The following is a 27,011-nucleotide window of genomic DNA, read 5'->3' as shown; positions in this document are numbered from 1 at the left end:
GTGGTGAGGCCGGTTGGATGTGCTGCCATATTCTCTGAAACGCCTGTGGAGACAGCTTATGGTTGAGAAATGAACATTCAATGCACGGGCGACAGATCTGGTTGACATTCCTGCTGTCAGCATGCCAATTGCACGCTCCCTCATTGCTTGTGGCATCTGTGGCATTTTGCTGTGAGACAAAACTGCACATTCCAGGGTGGCCTTTTATTGTGGGCAGTTTGAGGTACACCTGTGCACTACTCATGATGTCAGATCAGCATCCTGATGTGGCACACCTGTGAGGTGGGATGGATTATCTCAATATGGCAGATGTGCCCACTACCACACATTTGGACTGATTTGTGACCACTGTTTGGGAGGGATGGTTATATTGTGTATCTGGAGGTAAATCTGAAGAATCCTTTACAATATATCCATCTGTATAAGATAGAAGATTGATTCCCCCCCCCCCCCCGGATGATCTGAGTGGCCTTTCTGGAAACAAATTATGCTTCCATAAGTTTTCATGAGTTTTCTTTACATGTCATTTTTTCATTTTGATGTTTATTTAATTAGTTCAAGTGCAAATAAATTTAATTCACTCAGTGCCCTGGCACATTAACCTTCTCATTAACGATGAGCAAGTTGCAAAGTTCGATAGTCTGAACTTGTCCACGTACTTTTCTGTCATTTGACAGAGGATGCTCATGCCCTCTTACTTTTATCTATTATCCAAAGTAGAAAATATTTGTTTAGAGTCTTGCTAAATCTGTTTATGCATTAAACACCAGTTTAATAGGAGGGTTCCGGCCCTGAATAACCTTTTGTTGACTATTTAGATTGCTAAATATCTTCTGGGGTCTCTGTGCACAGACAAAAACAGTCTGTCTTGTCAAAGTAATTGCTGTACCAGGTTCACACTGGTACACTGCAGTTTAAGGAACATTAGGGAATGACCTGCTATCTGGGCCTTAAAGGTTGCCGCCAAATGAAAAAGATTCACCATGACTGCTGACTGTCACCTTAAAGGGTCTCTCTGCTACACTTCAGCACTGTTTTTTAATATAATTTTTTGTCAGATTTAAAGTGAAAACTAAAACATTAACAATTAGTAGTAGTAGTGATACATTCTTATTAAGTATCTCCTCAGTCACTGATTGCTTTGGCTTTATCTGACTTTTGTAGCGGTTACAAACAGTGTTTTCACATTTCCATACGTCACCGTTCACTGATTCTGTTTCTGAATGCTCCAAATCTAATTGGATTATACTCTGCATTCTCTTATTTCAAATTAGCAGCAATGCCATATGGGGAAAATCTGTGCTTTTTCCTTATTGTTTACCTCTCTCTACTCTGTGTCTTTGCCCTGCAAATTAAAAGCAATAGACACCCTATCTGTGCCATGAAGCACATTTCACAGATGAGAGAGTAGAAAGAGTGGTGTGAAAGATTTGTGCAGGATGTTCATGGGAGGTGACAGGGTAGATCCCACCCTTAATCTTTCTGTTCCTGTCAGGAAATATCATGCTTTGCCACTTTTAAATTAATTTTTTCTTTTCACGCCCACTGTGATCATCAGAACCATCAAAGACACGATTTCCTTTTATAATCAGTGAAATGAATACTTACACAGTACTTCCACAATCAGCTATTTTGTTATTAAGGAGATGCATTTGAAAGAAGACAGTTTCCCAGATCAGAGAATAGTGATTTGTGACGATGAAACGATTTATTAGCAGTTTGGTGTGAAAGACTAATTTGTGTAAAATCTTATTTTCAGTTTGTATTTGAGAATCTCATTTTCATCAAGTACTAACTGGACCTGCTTGTACAAAGGCTCCCTGTTCAGCTTTGACAGAAATATATTCAGTTGTGTCTTTGGACATTAAAAAAAGAAAACAATTCCACAGTGATCGGGTAAACTTTAAGTTGGGAGTGACTCATGTTTTTGCTTCAGCTGCCAATTCTTTTATCTTTGTCATTATTTTGAACTCTGTGAGTACTATCAGTATCTCAGCTGGGTACTCTAAAGAGAACAGATGGGGGATTCAAAATGAAGGGATGTCAGAGAGAAAATGATACAGGAAAAAATACTGCTAAACTTGGGGAAGGTATTAAAAAACATACTGGGAGTAAAGCCTTTTGAGTAGTAGAGGGATTGTGGAAAGCAAATGACATGAAAGAAGAAAGCACTGTTTCATATGCTCCAAGCCTCCATTCCCTGAACCTTTCAGCACTGTAGCAGGTGTACAGCTCATATATACACCATGTTTGTTACCCTAGGGGCTAGCTGTAATCCATACAAGCAATCCCTGACCAGATGAATTTCAAAAACCTCCAATAAAAAGCCTCAGGTTTTAATATAGTGGTTTTATCTCCTTCTGGATTTTTACATTTTCAGAAATCGTGCTGTGCTCTTTAGAGGTGCACATATTGTACTAGAGGTCTCACACAGTGCCACTGATGCTGCATTTTGATGCAGGCTTACCTGCACCTTATTGTTTCAGCATAAACAGTGAGGTTGTGAGTGGGAGGTGAAAGTCCTTGAATCAGAGAGAACTGATGAAAACATCAGGAATAGCTTCTGGTCAAGGTTTCTGATATTGCAGTTTTGTTTTGTTTTTTTACGTTATGCTTTTGCAGCCTCATGCAGCCTCTTTTAAATTTTCTCCTACTTTCTTGTCATTTGGTTTCAAAATAACTGTTAGCTGTACACGGATAATATATAATTAAGCAATTTCAGAATTTTCCCTATGAAATAGCTTATAAAAGAAATATGTTTTTGATGCTGTTTTTCTGTCATCTTGAACACTGAGCAGAATAAAGACATCATACAGCTGTTGTGGATTAGTCACATTCCAAACCCTAGGGCCACAGCAACCAATGATGTTACATATTATATAGGTCACTCTCCAAAGTAGCTAACTATTGCACTTTACTTGCCTTTTAATTTGTGGTAAATAATTCCATTTGAATCCAAACGGTGTGTTACCAAATAGCTCCAGATGGTTGACATGAATGAATAAACATGCAAATACTGGTGCAGCTGATGTGCAACTCAGAATTCTTAATAACAAGACAAATAACAATTACTTGCTGAATTTATGAAAATTCTGGACCAGAAGCTGAGCTGTAGTTTAACAATGAGAACAAGCACATAATGGAATCACATCCACGCTGTTAAGCTGGAAAGATGGCGCACTGCTCAGCTAAAAACCTTTGGCACCATTAACAGTTGACATGGTTGATATTAAATACAGTGTTGCATTCATCACAATTCACATGCCTGCACAGTATTTACTCTCATTTTGCCTAGGAGCGCTTGAACTAGGAATGCATCGCACTACTGTTGGAGGCAATTTTCTTGTATGAATCTTTAATGAAAACGGTCTTCAGGAGGATGGGAGACATTGAGGCTGATGGCTGGGACTCCCTAAAGAACAATTCAAAAGCTTGCAAATGAAGTCCTTGCTGTGCCAAGGCTGTGTTGAAGTTCAAAAAACCAAACAGTTAACATATAGAAGACATCACCATAAAACAAACATAAATACATATATACTTTAAAATTAGTCTTCAATACCAGTTTCACTGTTTTTTCTACACACAAGTACATGTATATGTGCATATAAAGAATGATGTCATCTGAGAGAATGAAGATTTATATGATTCAGAAAGACATTCTTAACCCCTGTCAAACAATACTGATTTACACAGTCCCATCTATGAAAATTTTACTCCAGTCCTGAATATATGCATGTACAGTATTAGATAGAAAGTAAGAGGTCCCTGTGGCTCACCGATTGGATGGGAAGCAAACCGAGCGGTCAGACAGATGATCCCCCGAAGTGGTTTTGGAATGTACATTCATATGCTGCCTGCTGTGGTGAAATATGCACAGTCACTCATTTAAATTGCACTAAACATGTGCAAGGCAGAAAACTGTTCTGAAGAAGTAACAAAAAAAAAATGTTTGCTTCACTTCTTCTTGTTTTACATCCTAAACAGTGATGGTGGATCCACCCTACCCCCCCAGCCCCAAATTAGATAGCAGATAGACATTTTAGACATTGCAGCTGGGTGAAAATGAAACACAATTTGAAGAAATATATGCAGAATAAACACAAATTTTTTTTCACGGTAAGCATGTGAAGATTTTTGTTAACTGACATCACAGATCAATGCTCTCAAACATATACCCTCATCTCTATGGGCACAGATACTAAAATGCACAACACATGCTCAGATGAGTCAGACACATGGGTCAGGTGACCCCTCGCCTCACAGCTGAGTCACCAGTGACGTAGTCTACTGGAGCTGTTTCATGTCAGACACGTGATCACACCTTGGTCCTTTTTTCCTCCTTTACATCTGTGATTTTTTCTTCTACCTGCTTCTTCTGTGATAACAAACTGGCATATGGTGAAAGCAAGAATACAGATACACTACTAAAATACTGATTCTCTTCTACTGTCTATTTGACATAGGTCTGTATTCCACTCGATTTACAATATATATCATTTTACAGTCTAATATATCTCTGTGTACTCTACATATAGGCAGTAAATGTGCTCTCCTGATATTAGCTAAAGAGGAAGTACAAGAGTAGGCAAACAGACTATTACAGTCTTCAGCTAAGCCTCTATTTGGGTCACCTGTCAACTCTGTTAGAGCGGTGATCAGAAAGAAGTAAATGTGGAATGATTAGGAAATTTGTCTCACAGCCTTTACTGTCTGAGGTGCTTTTTCAACCTCCACCAGAGAGCCACCCTATTATTATTCTGTATGTATGTCACTCTTCCCTCTCCCCAGCTTGCTTTCTATAGGCCTCATTGAGCAGCTGTATCTCCTCATGATACCCCGAGCTCTCCTGTGTCTGGCGTCGGCTGTTCTGCCGATGAGCCTCCACAGTGTCAGGTATAGTGATATTTATGGTCTCTGCTTCTGTGGTGCCACTGCTGGGGATGAGCAGGGAGTAAGAGGCAGTCTCACCCAGGTCACAGGAGACAAAGCGGTTCTCCCTTCGGGAGTAACGAAGTGATGGCGAGCGGGCATGGGTGGAGGACTGACTGATGTTAGATATGATAGAGACGCTGTCCATTGCCTCTTCATTGTCACAAATTTCCAAAACTTCAAGATGGATCTTGACATTAGTGTCCCCAACCCCAGCTCCAATTCCCATCTCCATTCCAATCTCCATCCCCATTCCTACACAGCTGGCGTTCACATCTCCACCCTGGCCTCTGGATGCTGTTTCGTCTGCACTGGGCTCATGGCCAACTGACTTCGAACGATAAACTTCCACCTGAGGGGAAGAGAGATTTCATGTTTTGTTTTGGACCACAGTGTACTTGATGTCGTACAAAAATATCTCACAATGTTATAATTGATTTCTAAAACTCTATTCCATTAATCTTTTCCCAGTGGAACTCCCTGAAGAAATTTTAAATCTACTTTTTTAAGCTAGTCATTTTATGAAAATAAATGGTTTCTTTTTATTTGTTACATAGCGCATATGGACATATTTTATATTTATTGATAACTAGGAATATCCTTTTCCACATTTCACTGATTCAAGGTCTTATAGGGCTAATTCTAGAAGTGAGTTGTGTTGCAATCAGGAGCACATGACAGGATAAATAATCTAGAATGTTTTTGATGGTGAGAGAAATGGCTAAAACTATGCCGCTCTTGATGGCTATATAAGAGAGTAAAATTGATCTCACAAACAATATTTACCTTGCATAAATCTTAAATATGATGCCAGAGCCAGGCAGCTCTTAGCTTAATTTCAGACTAGATTTACTTACAGACTGGAAAATGATTTCAAAGCTTAAAAATGTACCTAACAACATTTTTAAAGCGAACTAAATCATAATTTACCCCTTTCTTTTAATTTAAACACAAACAAACACATTTAAGTAAATTATAGTGATCGATGATCACAGCATAACAAAGGAGTAAGCAAGCGATTCATATTTGTATTTATTCTCAGTACGAATGCAAAGAGCATTTCCCACAATGCCATACTACGGAGGAAATAAATTCTGTCTTCCAACGTGAGTTTAAACAAAGAGAGTGCTGAGATGACATTACCTTTTTGGCATTGTTCGGGGAGATCTTTCGACCATCACTGCTGACCTCGTAGGTGGAGAGAGACAGCGTCTTCCCTGTAGGTGCTTGTAAAGATACAGTTCCCTGAAAGGCGCACAGGGGAATTGATAGACCACCTGATGATCGCTGCACAGGAAAAACACAGAAAAGAACAAAAATTCAGTCAGAATTTAGCACATCGTCTTTATTTGAAAATCAAACTGCTATTAAATTCCGCCTTGGCCGCTCATTCTTGACAATAAATCCAAAGCAACTAATACTTCACTGTGACTACAACTCATTTTCCATCTCATTCCTGTTGTTTAAAGTAACTGAAGTTACATTATGTGCCTGATGTCAAGTGCAGTAAGATGAATGTGCTGACCAGTCATTTCTATCCAAGAATTAATGAGGCTTGCATGTAGAGCCCTAACAACAGCACTCGGCTGTTAAAATGAGATGTCAAGACTTCATGCATGTAGAGGCCAACAGACCTTTCAGTGAAAAAACACACAAACACAAATAATGACTGACATATTTTTTTGGCCGTTATTAGATTCGAATAGCAAAGTTTCAGTGCACAGTATCAGGCAGATTTTCTCCAACGGCTTATCAGCTTGCTTTTAATTATGAGTCTACATTTTTAGTTTAATTTTCATTTTTTCAATCATATTTCATGTTTTTCAGTCACACATTTACACTGCTTTTGTAGAGATTATGATGCCAGAGAGTAGATCAAAGTGAGCCTCTGTGAAAACATGTTTGAGACTGTGCATACTAATGGCAGAGGGAAATAGAAGCATCATGTGGCACAGAAGTAGGGAGACCTGTGGCAGGTCTAATTAAGCTTCTAAATTATTTAGTTAAATATAATAATCTTATTGTGACTATGATGCACAACAGAAACAAAGCAGATGCCAGTCTCTTGGCAATCTCCCCCAAATCTGCCTGGTTCCCTGTCATTATGTTTGCCTCATTGTGAATGGAGAGAGACATAGAGGGAGAGACAAAGACTGCAAAGCTGAGCTGAAAACACATTGTCACGTAGATCAAATAATGTTCAGAACACATCATGTGGGAAGCACACGGATGGATTTCTTTCTGGATATTTTCACATGCCTTTCTTCATCTTACATATAAAATACTATTTTAACATGCTCCCCAAAGGATCACCTGGCTTTTCCTTTTCCAAGTTAATTTTTTCTTTTATTTTTAAAATGCCTTTAAAAAAAAATCCACAATAACCATTTTGCACCTCTTTTGGTCTGTCCAACGAAAATCTAACTTGTGCTAGAGGACTTTGTTCAGCTGAAGCTATTTGCAGATCGAATGAGTTATATAAGGTTAAAAAAAAGTCTGCATAAAAAATAAGAAGTGGTGGGACTACACAGAAGGCTTACACCTGCGTGTGAATGTTGTCAGATATTTCCGTGCATATTACCATGCTTTTCTAGTGGGTGTAGGGTGCAATGGAAAGAGGGGCTAAGGGACTAAGGGAGCTAATTTCAAATTCTGCCAATGCAGATGTGATGATATTTTAAAATGAATACTAATAAGGCCTGTACTTGTATAGCGCCCAGTCAGTGTATTCTAACATCCTTTGAACTGTTTCCTTATTTGCTGACAGTAAGTCTGTTCTGATTTTTTATGCCAAATTGATGTTGACCCCAGTGATTAAGGAAATGGCAACAAAACTACTGGATCACCATTAAATGTGGTGCTGACCTTTGCAGTGATGATAACTTTTTTTTTTAAATTTGCTAACAGAGTTATGGTGCAATCACTTGCGTAGTGAGTGCGCATAAAACTGAATCAAAATATAGATATTATTTAAATGCACCAAGGGAGAAAATTATAGTAAAACACATTAATATTACTTTATTTAGTATGAAAAACTAAAGTTACTTACTTGCACTCCTAAACAGAAAAAAATATTAGGGGTGGAATGTTGTACTTGCTTAATTCCTAACTTTCTTAAAAATGAATTGAATGAACATGAATTACGTCCAATGAAGTCAGTTATTGTTTTGTATAAAAACAAGCTTCTGAAAGATGCTTCTGTTTTCTTGTTTTTTAGGCTAATAAAGCTAATAAATTTGTTAAGCACTGCACATGGATGCTAACATGTCCAGGCACATGTTGTGATCCAAAAATTGGCATAAAGCTAATATTTGTTTCTAAGGAACAGTAAATAACTTTTACTGTAACAAGTTAGATCCAGTTCGTTTTTTTTCCTTTTTAATTTACAGCAGGTGACAACTGAAGAGCACAAATACTGTACTGAAGTTAACTAATACTGAGATATTTTTTGATGTGTCACTATATTTCATTCCCTTTTTAGATGAATACCAAGGCTTGCTGTTAATAGGTTATATATTGTTTAAATAAGATATTTTGTGTAATGTAATGAACTGAACAGTTAAATAACAAGTAAGTAAACAGTAATTAAGTTATTCTCAATTACTAATTAATAGTAATTAATACGCTTGTGTAGTTCTTTGTGTTTAAGGTTAGTTGGTATTAAAATCTTGGTATTCAAATACACTAAATAAGGATAAACACATTAGGACAGCAAAGCATCAGGTTGTCAGCATGACTCATTTGCTTATTTCACACCTTTAATTAATTGAAGTGTCATTAATTGAAGTGTCAGCATACACACGTACAGTAATCTATTATTTAAATTGTATCAACTTCATACTTATTCAAAGTCAGTATTTTTTTAAGTCTCTATATTTCATTGCATTGGACAATCTTTTTCTTTAGAGTAAATTGGTTTCAGTCCTCCATACCTTAATGCACATTAGTTCTCCATTTCCTCTTGGGGAAAAGGGCTTGTAAGTGGACCCTGACTCTGTGCTTGCTAACAGATATGTCACAGAGAGGGTAAAGATGTGTTTAAGCTCTAATTCCACCTCTTTCCCTGGCTCCCGAAGGCCAGATGGGCTGACAGTAAGGAGAAAAGACGATGGGTAATGACATCTAGTCTGCTAACACGGAACAAAACACAGCTTGGAAGAACTATAAATCACAAAGTATTTTGGCTTGTCTTTCATCTGTTGTTTGGCTTTCTGTATTTATACAGTAATAACACATTGTGTGTGTGTTTCTTTATGTCTTTTGTAAATGTGTTTGAGGAACATAATGGTTGGTGGATACAGAAAAAAAGGCTTCATTTTTCTTTGTTGTTTGGCAGTGTTTTTATCTTTGTTTGTAAACTGCACTGTAATCGTGATTCCACATTTAAAGACCCCAATCAATGATTAAGGCCTAGAGAGACATATATATAGACTGGTATACTGAGAAGTAGGGCAGGGAAACGCACACACACATACACACACAAACACACACGCCAGCAGTGAGCATCTTAGACTTATACATGATGCAAAGTGAGTGCCAAAACCAAGCTGTAGATGCATGCTCCATGGATTTTCCACCCTCTGGTGATTTTCAGAGTGAAACATTTCAAACTTATAAGTAGAGCAGAGAAAGAAAAAGAAGGAGAGACAGCTACAGCGTGCGTTCATGTGTGTACATGCCTGTATGTTTCCATGTCTGTTTACATCCACAGTCTACTGAATGAGCCTATATCAAATCTAATAGTGTTATTGTTCTAATAGTCACAGTTTGGTTTCAACGTTAATGCTTGTGGCTGCTCTGTTTCACAAGAGAGGCTGCTCTCTCATCTGTGTCGTTTATCTCCAATGCCAGGATACATTAATCATTAGGCCTTTACTGCTTTGTCCTTGTTTAACAATTCAGTTGGCTCTAGCGAAACACAAAGAGAATTAAGCTTCTGGTATTATAAGAACACAGGATGTCAACAACAAAGAAAGAAATGGATTAAAATGGATTAGTGGATAGTGGTCTCTAGCAAACTGTCTCAAGCTTTAGTGGTCTTTGACTTTGCTAGTGGATAGAGTAAAAATATTGAGTACCTGAATAAATGATAACTTTGAGTCCCGGTATAGAAACACCACTGTACAGTATATACTGAATCAATGTGTGTGTTTGATTAAACTTGAACTACAGAATGAATTGGAAATAAGTTTGTTTTTTTGTTTGTTTGTTTTTTAAATTCAACTTTCACTCAAATATTTAACCTGCACAACTTATTCATAAACACATATGAAGGAGCTAACATCCAACGAATCTCACTGATGCTGATCTTTAAACTGTAAGCATTTTAAAGCTGCACATTCCTCCAACTTCAACTTATTTCTAGTGAAAGAAATTCACTAGACATAATAAATTTTAAGTTTGTGGATGTATATTTGGTTTTGAAAGACAGGCTGGCATTGGCTACTAAAATGGTGTGCGGTAACTTGATCAATTGCTCTATAAGTGATAAAAGCTCAGAACAGATAAGAATATGTGAGGAGAGGAGAGGAGAGAAGAGAGGATTTTAAGCATTTTATCTAAATCTCACGCACAGTTCCAAGGCTGTCAGCCTGATTATAAAGAGGCATATTTTTAGATGTGGAAAAAAAAAATCCAAACCAACAGTATGTAAGCCTTTCTCATCAAACACTTCCTTAAAAACTGTCTGTGTAAATATTGCACCCTATTCCATCGTCTATCATCCTGTGTCTCTATACAAGTGGACCACAATAAAAAATTTTAATTTCCTTTCAAACAAAATGTAAATGCACAAAGGGAGATTATAAAATGTGTCTGTTTTACGGTCGCGAAACACTAATTACTCTTAAATGATCACCACTACACTATGTTACTGCACGTTGCATGGTAAAGCCTAGGTTTCTTTGATTAATTTATGAAAGCAATAGAGTTGCAGTGTGTGGAAAAACTGCCTAATGCCAGCCATAAACCACAAAGTGACAGACACAAATGATTCATTTAATGGTTCAAGAGCCAACAAATAAACTGGTTACACTGAATGCTGGTGTACCTGTCTGGGCGTTCTCTCGGATTTACTCCTGCACCACTCCCAGTCTGTCAGCTCGATTTTCCGACACTCCTCATGTGAAAGCCTCCTCTCAGGCCCCTCAAACACTGATGACGTGTCAGTGAGACTATGATCCTGTTCCCGGTGATGAGAAGCCAATGAAGGGACACAGCAGAATTTCTCATCATTCCCATGGTTCTCATGGGGAAGTGGAGCACAATCAGCCAGTGCCTCCCCGCCACCAGCCACTGCTTCCAATAGAAGATCTGCATGAGAGGAGCTGTCCACTGGGCACGTGGTGCTGAAATCAAAATTGGGCCCCAGCCTAGAGAGCGCACCACTTTGAAGCGCATCATGACGGGCATTAGGGAAGTCACAGTTAAAAAGGCTGTGATAAGCAGGCTTCTCAATGGGAGGACTGTTATGTGACATGGTGGCATGTGACAACTTATACACTCCGTAGCCTTGTTGGAAGGAAAGGTTGAACTTAAATCTTCTTTTCATCACTGTGAGAAAGAAAAGTGAGAAAATTTTATTTTCTTCACCCTGCAAAATCATCACTGTTTCCCCCTGTACCACACGGGAACAGTTGTTTTGGCTTTTACTGTGCAAAAAGACATTTGGTTGTGCACAGTTAATTAATTTGTGCTGTGCCATCATCTACCTGAGGGTTCTGGTGTTGGTTCCCGTTTGCAGTTAATGAAGCAGCCACATGGCATGTGGATCCAGCGCTCAGAAAGCATGAATAACGGAGTGACCGCAGGCGCCAGCAGAGTGAGAAAGAAGCTCAAAGTCTCCAGGGAGGAGCTGCGTGCACTGATTGCGTGGCGCACTAGTACCAAAGTCTGTGAGGGGGGAAAAAAGGAGAGAAATTAAGTCATTGAGGAGTCTCTGACTTAATATGCATGAGGAAGTTGTGGGAGGGAGACACATGAATGAAAATAAATTGCATAGACCTTTCACACATACTGGGCTTTCTTGATTTTAATTTTCCTATGTTCCGTATTCCAGTGGGCCAGCGGCACTTTAGCATTGCACCTGAGTATTCTCAATTTTAAAGATGGCTACAAATAATACAGCTACAATAAAACAAAACCAACACCAATGAAAATATTCTAATCCACAGAAACAAAACAGAAATTACTGTATTTCTGACCGGTGATATCTTGACATTTTTGTATTAATCATCATTTGGTTTTATTCATTTAAGAGGGTTGCAAGTTTGGAATGCCAATTCTCTTTGTCCATCACTGCTGCACAGCATTTATCACCTACACTTTATTCTTTTGCTTTCTTTTTTCTTTTTTTTTGAACAAGAACAACTCTTGTAACAGAGGAACTTGGTGTTGCAAAGCATGGATGTATTTCACAAAGCAAACCCAGTGAATAGTGCCCTAAAGGCTTTACATAAAACTTGCAAACAATTGTTCTCAAAGCCTTTTAGGGAGATTATTTTGTGAAATACAAAAAATGCATTAAAAAAAACGTATTTTTAAAAATATCAAGGTTTTACAAGACAGGCAGCAAACTATGAAGTTAAATTGAAATAATTTATTAATATTAATAAATTCCACAATCTCTGACATCATTCACAATGTGTCCTCCTCACTGTGAAGGATTTCTGATGGAGTCTTTAACAAGATAAGGAATTTCATTCATTTTTAGTGACAGAGAAAGTAAAAAGAGAAGAAAACACTTCTATTAAACGACTCCACTTTATTTCCCCTCCACATTATTAACCCTTACAGCTTACAGCATATGCGCCACCAAGAACAGTGATCTGATTAGGGGATACTGTTCAACCGCGTGCCACACAGAGACCCTGGTAGTCTCTAATTGGCTGTTAAGCACTTTCGTGGATTTGCTCGGATGGTGGCTGCTGACGTCACCCTTGGCCAGAAACATACAATATAACTCTTTACGATAATTTCCAGTGGTCTGCTCACCTCACCGATTACGGCAATAAATCACCAAAACAATCTGTGTAGCTATATAAAGCCAAACAGAGACCTTGGGTTAAAGTGATTTTACTTTAAAGTAAGATATTGAGGTTTTATTTTGTTGTCCAGAGGTTGTTCTATAATTATGAGGCGGTTTCGTGTTAGATTTCGGTTGGAGTTTCATAGATTTTCTACACACAGAGCGCTGAATAGCATTCCAACTAAATGAATAATAAATGATTTCATTTCAAGGTAATACAACTAAAAGGCTCCAAGCCAAGTAGAGCAATGGGTTGGCAGGCCATTTGCTAAAAAGTTATTATGGTGTTGTTTTTGGCACCATTTACTGGGACATTTGCTTTTATGAGGCTTCTTACCATCATTGGCATCCATAAAACAACTCTGACAACCGCCAGGATCATGGAGAAGCGCTTTTGTGCAAACACCACAGGCGAATCCCCGACAGTAGCTGTCCTTTGATCACTGGCAGACACTGGGGACAAACTGCTGTCCTCTTTCTCCCTGATCTCTGTCCCGCACGGACTTGGACTCAGTTCGTTGTACGCCCCGAAACTTTTATTCAGGCTGTCCCGGGAAAAGGACTGCAGATCACAGAGAGGAGTGGTCCCGCTCAGTCCTCTTGCCATTTCTAGATAGCTGGGGTACAATAAAGTCCTTTGGGGCTCCCTGGAGCACAGCAGCTGGTAAGTGAGGGGGATAAAGAAAAATAACAAGCCGCAAAAACACAGAAAATATAAAGAGAAGAGCAGCAAAATGTAAAAACTGTCGCTCTCTGGGAAACACCCGAGAGAGGCCGGCGTAAAGCTTCCCCATCCGCATAAAGGTAGGACACTGACGGCCAGGCTGACCGCCCACACACCGGCAATAGCCCACATTACTCTCAGTGGCCGGCGCACAGACTGAAGCACTCCGAATCTCTTGGTGACATAAAAAGTGTAGGCTGCTATAAGGCAAGCCTTCATATTGCTCGAAACACCTTGGAACACGTACAGAAGTCCAGATAAAGTGCACAGGCTGCCCGACCCTTCACCTCCATTTGCTTCCCACTGAAGGAGCATGAATAAAGCGAGTGGGACCAAACTGAGCAGGTCGTCCACCGACATGGAAGCCACAATGACACACAGGGAGGTTTTTTTCCTCATCCGGAGGACAGACAGCAGCGAATACACACCTCCAACTAACGTTACAGCGGCGATGGTTACGCACAAACCGAAAAGCAGCAGGCGGATTTGCCTCTCCATCCCGGAGGGGTCTGGCGTGTCGTAGGTGGCAGTTGGAAGGTAGCTTTGGTTAGGCGCTGGGGAGCTCTGATACGTCGTAGACATCTCCAGTGAATTCATTGTTCTGCCTCTTTTGGCACTTTTAAGTGTTCAAATTTGACTCATTAGCTTGTAAAGTTCACCAGGCTGGAACGACGCGAGAACAGCACAGCATTCGGCTCATGCTTTTTTTTCTTTTTTTAAAAAAAATAAAATAAATCACCATCCAACTGAGAACGTGTGCAGACGCTTTCCAGTCTCTTGGATGTGGAGCTGGTGAGGTTGTGTCGGGAGGCACCTGTGTCCACCGTTCAAACGGCGCAGCCAGAGTGCCTCTCGTTTCCAGCTGCTGATTTACGCGCTGTCGTCATCAGTGGTTACTTTCACGGCAGTCACTGGAGGGTTGAGCCAAACGCAGCATACTACTACAACCGGTTCTATATCCGTGTAGGACCGGTTCGATTCATCAGGGTGTATTTTTATTTGTGTCATGGCTCGACTCATTTGACGAGTCATTCCAATAATCACCCCTGTCTGAACAAGCCCTTTGACAGAATTTAATGCAAATGATAAAAAGTAGAGGGTCTTATTCATGTATTTATTTTTTTTATTTTTGGACAATTCAGATTTTTGTTTATGTGTAATGGTGGAGCCATCACTTACTGAATAATTCCATTTGAAATCCATCTACACAGGCTGTGCGAGCCATTTTCAGCAGATTGGTTTTCATTGCTTTGTTTTCAAACCCCCCACCCGCGCCTTTTTTTTTTTTTTTTTTGCTTAATGGAGTCAGGAAACTAAATGCCAGGGCTAAAATAATAAGGGAATCATGTGGGGTGGATGCTCTCTCGAAACAGAGTAAGGCCAGTTTACTGTAAGTGCTTACATGGCTGTTTGTATATGATCCCATGTCCTTAGATTTGAAAAGTACTCGTAAAGTAAGATGAAAAAAAGTGTGGCAAAGGTTCTGAAGGTTATAGAAATAAATTACCCTTATCTGTAAAAGGAAGCTGTGTTACAGAGAGCTACTACATGATGTATTTTCTTTCAGAGAATATTGTGATAAAGAATATTATGAATGTTCATTTACTTTTGTTTTTTCAAGAAAAAGAGATCACACCTCCTGTGTTGTGCTTTGTTATCATTGTTGATAGCTTTTTGGTCTTATGCCCTTTGTGCAAATATGCACAGAGATGCATGATGTCAGCTCAGGCTCATTTATTTACACTCCTCATGTTCTTACTCACTGTATGATATCATTATCTGTGGATGCTCCTGAGTGTAAGTGCATCTGACTTCAGGTCCTGTAATTAAATTATAGTCTGGGCTAAGTGACTTCCAGCTATTCTAATGACTCAACTCTCTCGGGGGGCAGGAGGACACAGAGGGGAATGTAAAAGGACAAAAACACAATCCACAAGGGTACATAAACACTAAAACACAAATACACACAAACCCACACAAATATACCAGCTGAGCACAGCCTCACACATCAAGGTGACCTACTTTATGTGTATCTATCTCTGTGTGTGTACTGCATGCAGTGGTTTGTTCATGTGAGCGCAAGGTAAGTGTGCAGCTCTGTAAAATAAATTCAGAAACACTGTGCAAAAGTGCATCGATGAGGAACAGAGTAAATGCAGGGTCACATGATCTGTTAGAAAAACGAACACACTTTCATTATCTGTTGATGGAACAAAGACCTAAAGTACATTTTAATTCAAGTCAGTTCGATACATGATAAAAGAACTTCCTCCATCTGCAGACTGACACACATGCATGCTGCACTATGAGGGTAATAAGAGTTTACACTGAGCAAATCTGCATAGACTCTAACATGAATTTTATTCTTATTGGATTGTGTGTTGTTGCACCTCATTTAAATCTTTCAAATGAGGCTTGCTATGGCTAGCATTCTCCTTGTGTTAACATGGAACGTGTGCTTTGTAACATCTGACATTTTTATTGGTGTGTCCACCAATTAATGACGTCCCATGAAGGAAAATAAAATTAGATTCAAACTAATAAAGAGCTTCATTTGAGAATTACAGCCATATTACCACATCTAATAAATCCATTTACTGTAATATTGGCTTTGATATGAAACCAAAACCATGGGAATACTTTGAAGTAAAACCTTGGTGTAGTTCATCGGGACCATGAAAAGGAAACAGCTAATCGATGATTGATGATTGTAATATACTGTTCAAATGCCCTTCAAATTCATAAATGATGTACTGCATTGCATCATATACATGAATACGTGTACAAATATAAAACTAACAATCCTCTGTTGCTTACTGGCCTCTGGTGGTACATCACAGCTTGTAACTTTAAACTGTAGAGCTGCTGGAGTGCAGCTCTCGTCCTCTCTCTAAACACAAATGTACCCACATCTACATGCACATACACACATATAAACACAGAGTGTCTAAGTGCATCATTATCCTAAGTCACATCAAATATTAATGAAGCAGCACTTGACAGAGATATAGAGACAGAAACAGGATGGAAGATTATATTTGCATAAAAGAGAGAGCTTTAAATTTAATGAGCAGAGGAGGATGAATAGTTAGTGCCATGAATTTATAATTGCTCAACACTCAATTCTCTGCTGAGTGTACCATGTAAAATACAACTGGTGCATGTTGGCATTGTTCAAATGCTGTTTTTAGAATTAAAGTGACTTTGAGATCCAAATTATATCCAATGTAATCATTAAAACTTGTATGGTACAAACAAGTTAGTCCAGCATTAGTGAGTAGAAATGTCTAAAAGACACATTAAACCTGTGTTAAAAATGTTTTCATAGAAGTGCAACAGTGAATCAAATGGTTTTGTGCAATTAGGTTTTTAGTGGTAAACTCTGAACTAAAAGGAGAACAAATATCTTAATGTCAGTAAGTGAGCAGAAACCATTCTCATAGTTGTTGGAGTAAGCAGTTGCTTCCATACATTCACAACATTGCCTCAGTTCATTGTGGTTTGTGGGCTTTTGTTTATGCACAGCTCTGACACTACTCTGACAGCATTCAGTTAGCTTGAGGTCTAAACTAAAGTCATTGTCCTGTTGCATGAGCCAATTTGATCTAAGCTTTACCTGTCAGACAGAGGGCTTCACATCTGACTGTAGGATGCCATGAGTTCATGGTTAAATCAATGACTAGAAAACGTCTGGGTTCTGTGACTGCAAAATAAGCCCAAGTCATCCCCCCTCCTCAGCTGTGCTGACAGTTGATATGAGGTGTTTATACCGGTGAGCTGTGTTTGGTTTTTGCACGTACATTGCCACTTTCTCTAACTCTCATCTGATATTGTTCCAGAAGTCTACTGTGTACTGTTATAATCTTTAACGTTTAACATACTATCTTAGGCCTGTGGAGTCTAAGATGTAGCTCCTGGGTTTTTTTGCAGTTTCTCTGAGCATTGGACGATCTGGCCTTGGGGAGATTGCTTGGTCGACTCTGGTGTTTTCTGCTAAATGAAAACATTGATTAAGGTTGGTTGAAGAATACAACATCTTTTGTATATGCATATACTATTAACTGTAAGGTGTGTGTGTGTGTGTGTGTGTGTGTATATATATATACACACACACACACACACACACACACACACACACACACACACACACACACACACACACACACACACACACACACACACAATAGGGTGTTTGATCAAATATCCTGTGAACAGATCCACAAATCCAAACTAATTTCACCAATTGTAAAATTGACTGAATTTTCATTCAGGTATGTAAGATAGTTTCCAGGATCACTGCATTTTTTTTAGACCACTCCCTGTTTGTCCAATTTAGATGGCTTAACAATTTTCAGGCTATGATGCCTCAAACTTGTGCAGAGAAACTCAACTCAACAAAATGTGATGAGACCAGGATCTCCAGCTACGGCCAAGACATTTCCAGTGTTTCCCAGCTGAAGAATATTCAAAGCCAGTCAAATAAAGAGCGAGATAGGGAGCATGATTTGCTCTTTTTTTTTTTTCTTTTCGAACAGAACTGCTCTTTCCTGCTAGCTCAGAGTGCACTGAAAACACAGGTTTTGCCACAGAAACAAAGTCTGGATCCTTTCCCAGATTTGCCTTGTGCAACTTAGTCCACATCTCAAAAATTTAAATCAAGTTGAAAAGTCATGTTTTGACATGCTGGAAGTGATTTAGTGTCCATTGCAGAGGCTCAACTGCTGCAGAAAATAATGGGACTTACAGCCATGCTGAAAATGGTGCAGACGCGCACCAGAAATATATTCCCAAATCTGTGATTTACCAAATTTAAATAAGATAAGGCTTTTCTTTTTCTTTTTTTTTTGTAGTAAATATACTTAGGTGCATAAAATTTTGATAATAGATTAAACTTCAAGTAAATAATGTCAACCCTATGTTTTAAAATGTTATCACTGAAAATGGGAAATACTAAAAAATGTTCCCAGTTAAATTAACTTTGTATTTTGAATTTCACCTTGATTTTGCAGTAACTTTTTTTTTCTATTTTTACTGGAATCTATACTTAATAAAGGCAGTGTTGAAAAACAGAAAAGGCGCATGGTGAGCAGGCTGAAGGACAAGGACCCTCTCTTCTATTAAAGTGGGCTTTTAAAGGTTATTATAATAAGCAAGCAGGCTGAAAAAAATGCCTAAAATCAATACATAAATCAGCACATTCACTGCTTGTCAGTTTGTCAGTATCTTTTCAGAATGCTTTTCAAATTGTGCAGACAAAATTCAAATGAAACTGGAAGTGCATTTATTGTCCATTTGGTTCTCTGCTGTATGCACCTGTAAATGACTGAGATCTGAAATAATGTATGCAGATGTGTTAGGAATCTATATCTGCACGCAGTTTAAGTGTTGTCATATATCACAAATTAGGCAGACTTGTGAGCAGATTCTTCTTCTTCTTTTGTAGTTTTGTTTTTTTTAACAAAGTAATAATACAGTGTAGTTAATAATTAATTATTCAAGCGCTTAAATGTAGGGATTATTTACAATAATACTTATAAAGGTGAAGCAGTGTGTGCTTGCTTTGAAACAATAATGTGTTGATTAACACTTACTTGTGATTTTTGTTGCACTACATAATGAACTACTGATCAGGGGATGTCAGTGGTAGTTAGATGGTGAAGCACATTATTTTATTACCCACCCTGAGACAAATGAAGTGTTTTTTTTAGGGAGATTGAATAGCATTAGGGGTGTCAGGTGCATAATAGCTCATTTCTACTTTGTGTGTGTGCCATTTCAACTCAAGCCAAGTTGACCATCAGAAATTCTTATCAGACCACAAACAATTCTGCACCTGTTTCCACGGAAACGGTGACAGGAGTTTAGCGATATGCAGGTTTGGTTCGGTGCTGTTTCCCTTATTTATCTCTCACATAAGCAAGGACATATGCACCAGTACTCAGTTTCCATCAGCACTAATTGACTGAGTTTGAATATAAATTTTTTACTTTCCCAAACAAGTTACAAAAGTGACTAATGGTGCACTCATAGAGGTTTAAGTGGAGGTCACATCCCCATCAGCCAAACAAAATGTGGTATACCTTTTAGTAATAACGGTTCCTTTTGTTGGCTGCGATGAGTGCGACAACATATGGCAGTGACAGTACCCACAGAAACAAATAACTGCCTAACACAAATGCTTGAAATTGAAATTAGGCTGAGGTAAAGTTAAAGAAGGCAACACCTTCCAAGTAAGGAAGACAATCCTTTTGCGTTATTAAAAGTTTTTCAAAGCCATAAAGTTCAGTGCTACATTAAGCTGATTTGCATTTGTAAAAGCCGATGCCTTGTTGGGCTGGAATGATTTTAATGCACCTGGTAGAAATGAAAACAGTAAAAAACAACATGCTATTTATAAGCCACAGACCTCTGCGCAACCACACTGTGTGGTTTTTTTTTAATATTTTGACAAGGAAGCAACAGATAACTGGTTAAATGAGGGGGAAAATGTAACACATTCAGATGCTTTCATACTCATTATAAAATTGCATAATGAGAATGAAAATGATCCATGTTTCAGGGGAGATAAACACCAACAGGTAATTTTGTCTGAAAGATCGCTGTCCATCACTATTGCCATGATAGTGAATGAAAAGACATTTTAGTAGGAGGAACTTCATCCTTCCAGTACACTTTTGGAGTTTTGGAGAGTCTTGACAAGAAGAACTGAGGCTATTATGAGATCCCAACACCTTTCAAGGATACTCTAATGGGGCTTTGCTTTTTGCTTCGCCACCTATTTTGAGATTTGTAAGTATATGCTCTTTCCCATATGTTCCTCTGAACAATGCCTTTGTTTGTTTAGGGGGATCACTGTGAAATGTCACAACCACTAAATTCATGAATCATTCAATGAATCCTGACTGGAATCATTTAAATGACAAGTTCAAAATGTTTTATTAAACAATGACTAAATTACAGGGATCATGGATCATAATGGATATTGTGGTCTCTGTATGTGATTTTGTTACTTTTCTGTATTAAAGCTATAGATAATAAAGTGTGTGGCTGTATTAGCTAATAAACAATATGAATATGTGTGTTACAGAGTAAATATTAATGGAATATATAACCAGTTTCCTATGTTTTGTGTCATTTATTGACTTAATTTCCAACCTAAGAGCTGCTGTAAGATTTCTAATGCAGGCTGTCACTGGAAAAAAGAAATATGGGCTAGTAATTAATTAATGTCTATTTTTCTTACTTGCCATTACTTTGTATGTGGAAGCAATACCAAATAACTCATCAAATCAGAATGTGTAAGCCATTCTGATTACCCATATTTGGGTAACAGGACCATAATTTGTTCAGAAGCTCAGTCTGAAGGGTCCTGAGACTATATGAAAACGTAAAAGTAGGAAAAAAATCCAGAAGTAGACCTGGCTTTTTCTAAGGGGCCGGTTTGGGTTTCAGTGTGATTGTTCTCATGTTGTATTCCTACTGAAATATTATTTCAAACTCTGTTTCCTGGACTGCACTTTACTGTGGCTAGAAAAACAGATTTTCTACTAAAAAGTCCACTTTGCTCAAAAAGATAAACTTTAGAACATACTTTTGCGTATGTTTGGTGGTTCTTGGTGTCCGGGGCTGGGCGCTCACGTATGTACCAGCTCACTCCCGGTGGCTACTTGGCGGGGCCTGGCGCCTGTTGCTCGGTCAGGCCTCTTCCGGGGCGCGGGGTGCCCTCGGGCCTCCGGCCTCTGGGCCTACGGCTCGGTTCACTCTGGCACAGCTGGCTGCCGGCAGAGCTGGCGGGCACGCCGGTGCAGCCCCCTCTAGCTTCTGCTCGGTGGCTACTGGGTGACCCCTCGTCTGGGGATCCTCAGCCCTTCCCATGAGGGTGGCACGGATGCCCCTTTAGTGGTCCTCCTTGGGCTCTCGCACTCTGGGGCCTCTGGATGTCTGGGGCCTGGATCTCCTCCATGCCTGCTTCATGCCCTGGGGGACAGGGCTATGGCTCTCTACATCCTCTTGCAGATCATTACATGTGGAAACCATTTGAATACAAGCGCGCTGATCCACACAGGTGTGCACACGGGCGTTCACTGCTCGTAGACTTAAATTACACCTTTCTTGGCTGCTACTTCAAAGCACATTGTGCGCTGTCTGTCCTGCGTGCTGCACAACAACATTGAATATTTAGTATTTACTGCTGTTTACACTTAGCTAGATTAATGCGATGGTGTTGTGTTTAGTATGTTGCTTTGTTTTTTTTTTGCTTGTTTTCTCTTCTTTCTCTCTCAACAGGTGATCCAGGAGATTGTTTTCCCCTTTCTCACTGTCCCTCTCCCCTTCTGTTTTTCTTTTCCTTCCTCTTTCTTTCTCCCTTTCCTATCCCTCACTCATGTCTGTCCCGTCTGTAACAACTGAAAATAAAATAAAATAAATAATAAAAACAAGGGTCGATCAAATGGACCAATACGGCAATGCCGTGATGATCCATTTGGCAAAATAAATCCATTGGGTATCCTTGTTGGTCTTCAGACAACAATTCTGACGGCTAAAGAACCAAATGGGACAGACAGAAAAAAAAACAAAAAAACCCCCATACTTTTGCACATAACAAGGATTGCATTGTTTTTACCCAATTACCAACATGGCAAACACACCTGGAACGTCACTTAATGGCCAAAATGAACAGACATGAACAGGTCACGTCAAGATTCTAATTTGGCCACCAGATGGACCTATTGCACTGTGTAATGGCTCAGCTGTGTCAGAGTCAAACATAACCAATCGTGGATCACTCAGGAGGAACCAGGCTTCCAAAGCTTTGCCTAAAGCCAGTGTAAGATGAATACAACCAGAGACAGATAACACTGTATCTGTCTTCTACACTCACAATTCCTTTCTTGCAGATTTGTCACCCTGCAGGGGGTGACAAATCTGAGGGGGGACTCTGGCGCCACTCAGGTGGGCCAGTGCTGTAGTTCTGCAGAGACAGAACTCATCAAGGCAGCTGATTGTGGAGAAATGTGTCAAATTAGCTTTTTGCTTCTTTGACCATCTCTCTCCATGATCTCTATACTCCATCTCAACAACCTGCAGCACACTAATCAGCATAACGAATTCATCCAGCATGCCTGGCTTAATGGAATCAGTTACTAAAACAACAACAAGAGAAAACCCAGCTTGTGTCTGAGATAACGGGGGAGTAATACGTCTGATCATTTATGCAAATCAACTGATGATGATAAACTATTATTTGTTTTATTTCTTATTATACAAAAGAGATGGAAGGGAGAGAAGATAAAAGGAGCTCATATAAAGGAGATGTGACAAGCCCATCTGTCTTCATATGCATGTTTTCATATGTGTGCCCAAGCATTGAGCCTCGCTTCCTTTCCCTATCCATGTGTGTAGTGTGTGTGTATGTACTTCAACATTAATGAGCAGACCAAAGATTTTCATTAAGGCCCCATTAGTACCTCTTTTTCCCTATGGGCTTCTTTGCTCTCATTCATTCTTCTGATGCAATAACCAGAGAGAGAGAGACAGAGAGTGGAAAGAGACATGCCTCACTGTCACAGGAGTTCAGTAAACTGCAATATATCTGGCACCATTTTAGAATACCCCAGCTTGTTTGAACTCCTTTTCATTTTAGAAAAAGAAACATCAGCTGTTGAGTGATGACAAGTAAATGATGAAATATGATTGGTTATTAAATAAACATTTTGGCACTAATCATTTCAACTTGAGAGGCAGATGCTTCAATTATAGAAAACAAACAGATCATAAGGGACTGAGCTCAAATCCGAAAGGTTTCCTTGACTGACATCTATGCACTAGCTTGGCTATCATCCCCGTGCTGCTGACAAGCATGGCTGGGCAAACTTTTAAAAACCTTTCAAGCAGCCACGCTATCAAACTGGAGCGCACTTCAAAACACTGTGGACGGGTAGCGACTCCCCAACAAGTTAACTGGCAGCAGATCTTATCTTGGGAAGTGTGTTTTCAATCTTGGTGTTTCCAATCCAGTGCTCATCTCAGACAGAGATGAACAGTTTGAAAAATTTGGCTGGAGTAGAAAAAAAAAAGCCTTTCTCTTGAACATCACTAAAAATAACAAATATGCTTCACCACAGGGGGTTACAGCTAGGAATAAAACATTGCTGTCCTTTCATTACAGAACATTAGAGGGCAGTGGGTTTGCATAAAGTGCCAAAGCCGATTTCAGATCAACCAGAAACTTGTGAAACAGCAGACACAACACTCAGTGGCTGGTGTTAACTAGTCTCTCTTTGTAGCCCGCTGTGTACTTCACCTTCATGCTTACTTGACCTTAGCTGTTGCATAATTTTCACTGCCAATCAGTATGCTCACATTTTGCCAAAGAAGATGGAAAACTCAAACAGGAGTAGCCCCCTGAAAAGTCCAAGAGGAGAGATAGATGCTTTTTCTGTGTCTCTGCTGACTCTTCAAAGTGAAGTAAAACATTTCCTGTCAGAGGATTTCAGACAGAGGGGAAAACAAGCGAGGGTGAGGAAACAAAGTAAACCCAAATAGAAGCGTAGGAATTTCGGTGGTGGTCGACAGATCATGTTAGAGTGTTAAGACAAATATTGCTTGAAAACATACAATGTCCGCTCACAGAAAATGGCACACTGTAAGAGGTGACAGCATGCAGCAATGCTGCTACTCACGAGGAAGCTTGGCACATAGTAGAGTGGTTAGTCACACAGCTCCAACCCAGATACCACACAATTAACTCTACGATTCCTGCTGATTCCCAATGAATGAAAAAAACTGTTTTGGAACTGGTCTAGACATGTCTTACATTTTGATCAGGAGGTGTATTCAGTGAAATCTCTTTTCAGTGTCTGGATTAGGATAAATCCCACTGTACCTGCATTGTTATGTCCCCACATTTTGTCAAGTCTTGATTCCTGCTGGAACATGTGGTGTGATGACAGAATGAATATAAAAGGCACAAAAGAATATAATCTGTGTGGAAATCAAGTCATTGCTACCCTAAAGATAACATCCTATACATGGAGTGATATTGGATTTAGTGAAGTGTGCGATGTGAATGGATATCACACTTGTACTTGAAGCTTTTTGAAAAATCAGTAATCCGTGAGAGCAGAAGACAGAAGTATAGATACTGTTCCGTTATGGCTCAGTCAAGGGATTATTGCATAAAAGCACGCCTTTGTCCCATTTTAGGAGTAGACTGACTAAGAGCCTTCTCAGAAGAAAGAACCATAATTACTTATGACAGCATTATTGACTTGGAAAAACACTGGTAATGAAATGAGTCAGGATGTAACAGGAACTTTCACAGTGCCTGTATGTTAAATAAGTGCTTTGTGTTTGTTTTGTGTTTGTTTTGTTTTTTCTTACAATTTTTGACTTGACTTGAACTCCTTATAAAGTCTTTCCAAACTCTTTCAAAATTAACGCTTCAATTTTTGTATTTTCCCTGGAGCCGATCTCAGTGCAAACCATTCTGTTTGTAATTTAAGCGGCAATCTCAAAGATTTCAGTCCTGGTTGATTTGGTGACACCCGTAGTTACTAGTGGTAACTCCAAATGCACTTTAATACTGCGTGTGACAGAGTGCTGGGACCAGAAAAGCAAACTATTGTTGTTTTGATAAAGAAGTCAGGCAATAAATCGAGCTTTCTCCATCATTCTGTGAGCAAGTCTGATCTGATTTAATGCTGCACATGGTTTGAGTCTGCAAACAGCAGAGCACAGTGAAAGGACACAGTAGTTACCTTGCTGAGAAGTTGGTGGTGCGCAGCCTGTCACCTATAGTCCATTGTGGCTGCTCCTTCTTGTGCTATTAATCTGTGCAGTATTCTAAACTGAAAATGAATGATGTCCTTTTTGTATATACATTTAGCACTGACCAATAAAGGTAAGTCCTAAAAAGACTAATAAAATATTGCATTTCATGTGACTGTGTGTTACTGCTTCATAATAAAATACAACTTGTAATTTGCCAGTTAAATGTTTCACTGTGAAGTTGCAGCAGGAGGAAATATTGATCCCTCCATTTTCTAAAGCGGTTGAGGATTGAAGGAGGTTCGTGGGGGGATAGGTCACCAGCCTATGGCAGGGCTAACACACAGAGACAACCATTCAAACTCACACTTACGGTCCATTTAGAATCACCAATTTTTTGCCTGTCCCGTTTGGATCTTTAGCCATCAGAATTGTTGTCTGAAGGCCAAGAAAGATGCCAAGCGGAATTACTTTACCAAGTGGATCATCATGGCCTTGCCATATTGGTTAATTTGACTGACCTTTATTATAATTATGTGTTTATTTTATTAGATTTTCGGTTGTTACAGACGGGACAGACAATGAAAGAGGGGGAGAGAAAGAAAAATAGAGGGGAGAAGAGATGGTGAGAAAGGGGGGAAGAAAAAAAAGAAAAACAAACAAAACACCTGGATCACCTGTATGAAGATTAAAAAAAAACAGAAGAGAAAACAAACAAAAAAGAGCAACATAATAAATAAAACACCATCACAATACACTAGCTAACAGTAGATAACAGTAGATACTAAATATTACATGTTATTGTGCAGCACGCAAGATCGACAGCGCACAATGTGCTTTGAGGTTCCTTGGCTGCAATGTGCAGCCAAGGAAGGTGTAGTTTGTGTCTGTGAACACCTGTGTGCACACCTGTGTGGATCAGCACGCTTGTATTCAAAAGGTTTCTCCATGTAACGATCTGCTAGGGAGTGTGGAGAGCCATAGCCCCGTCCCCCAGGGCATGAAGCAGGTATGGAGGAGATCCAGGCCCCAGACATTCAGAGATCCCAGAGTACGAGGACCCGAGGAGGACCACTAAAGGGGCAACCGTGCCACCCTCCTGGGAAGAGCTGAGGAGAGCCCCAAACGAGAGGTCACCCAGCAGCTACGGAGCAGAAGCCAGAGGGGATTGCAGTGACGTGCCCGTGGGCTCTGCCAGCAGCCAGCTGTGCCAGAGAGGACCGGGCCTCAGGCCCAGAGGCCAGAGGCCTGAGGGCACCCCACCCCCCGGAAGGGGCCCAGCCGGGCCACAGGCGCCAGGCCCCGCCAATCGGCCACCAGGAGTGAGCCGGTACATACGTGAGCGCCAAGCCCCAGACACCAAGAACCACCAACACACCAACGTCTGAGGGCATCAGCCACCAGCAGGGAGTGTGGTGTAGACATGTAGAATCACCAATTAACCTAACCAGTTTTTAGACTGTGGGAAGGAACTGGAGTATCTTTAGAGAACCCACACAGACATGGGGAAAACATGCAAACTCCACACAGAAAAGCCCCAGTCTGGTTTTGATCTCGCTGTGA

General features: G+C 39.7%; 1 protein-coding gene across 1 annotated transcript; it reads right to left on the bottom strand.

Moving 5' to 3' along the window:
- Window positions 1-3,081: 3,081 nt before the first annotated feature.
- LOC308401297 (putative G-protein coupled receptor 149) lies at window positions 3,082-14,552 on the bottom strand. Its single transcript, XM_080889457.1, has 5 exons — window positions 13,293-14,552; window positions 11,640-11,820; window positions 10,979-11,481; window positions 6,073-6,216; window positions 3,082-5,281 (listed from the first exon to the last, which is right to left on the bottom strand). The coding sequence occupies exons 1-5, from the start codon at window positions 14,274-14,276 to the stop codon at window positions 4,769-4,771; spliced, it is 2,325 nt and encodes a 774-aa protein (XP_080745583.1). The 5' UTR covers window positions 14,277-14,552; the 3' UTR covers window positions 3,082-4,768.
- Window positions 14,553-27,011: the final 12,459 nt, after the last annotated feature.

This window comes from Rhamphochromis sp. 'chilingali' (genome assembly GCF_963969265.1).
Source record: "Rhamphochromis sp. 'chilingali' genome assembly, chromosome: 8".
In the NCBI taxonomy this organism is placed as follows: Eukaryota; Metazoa; Chordata; class Actinopteri; order Cichliformes; family Cichlidae; genus Rhamphochromis; species Rhamphochromis sp. 'chilingali'.
Note: the sequence above shows the minus strand (reverse complement) of the source record. Positions and strands in the feature narration are given on the sequence as shown.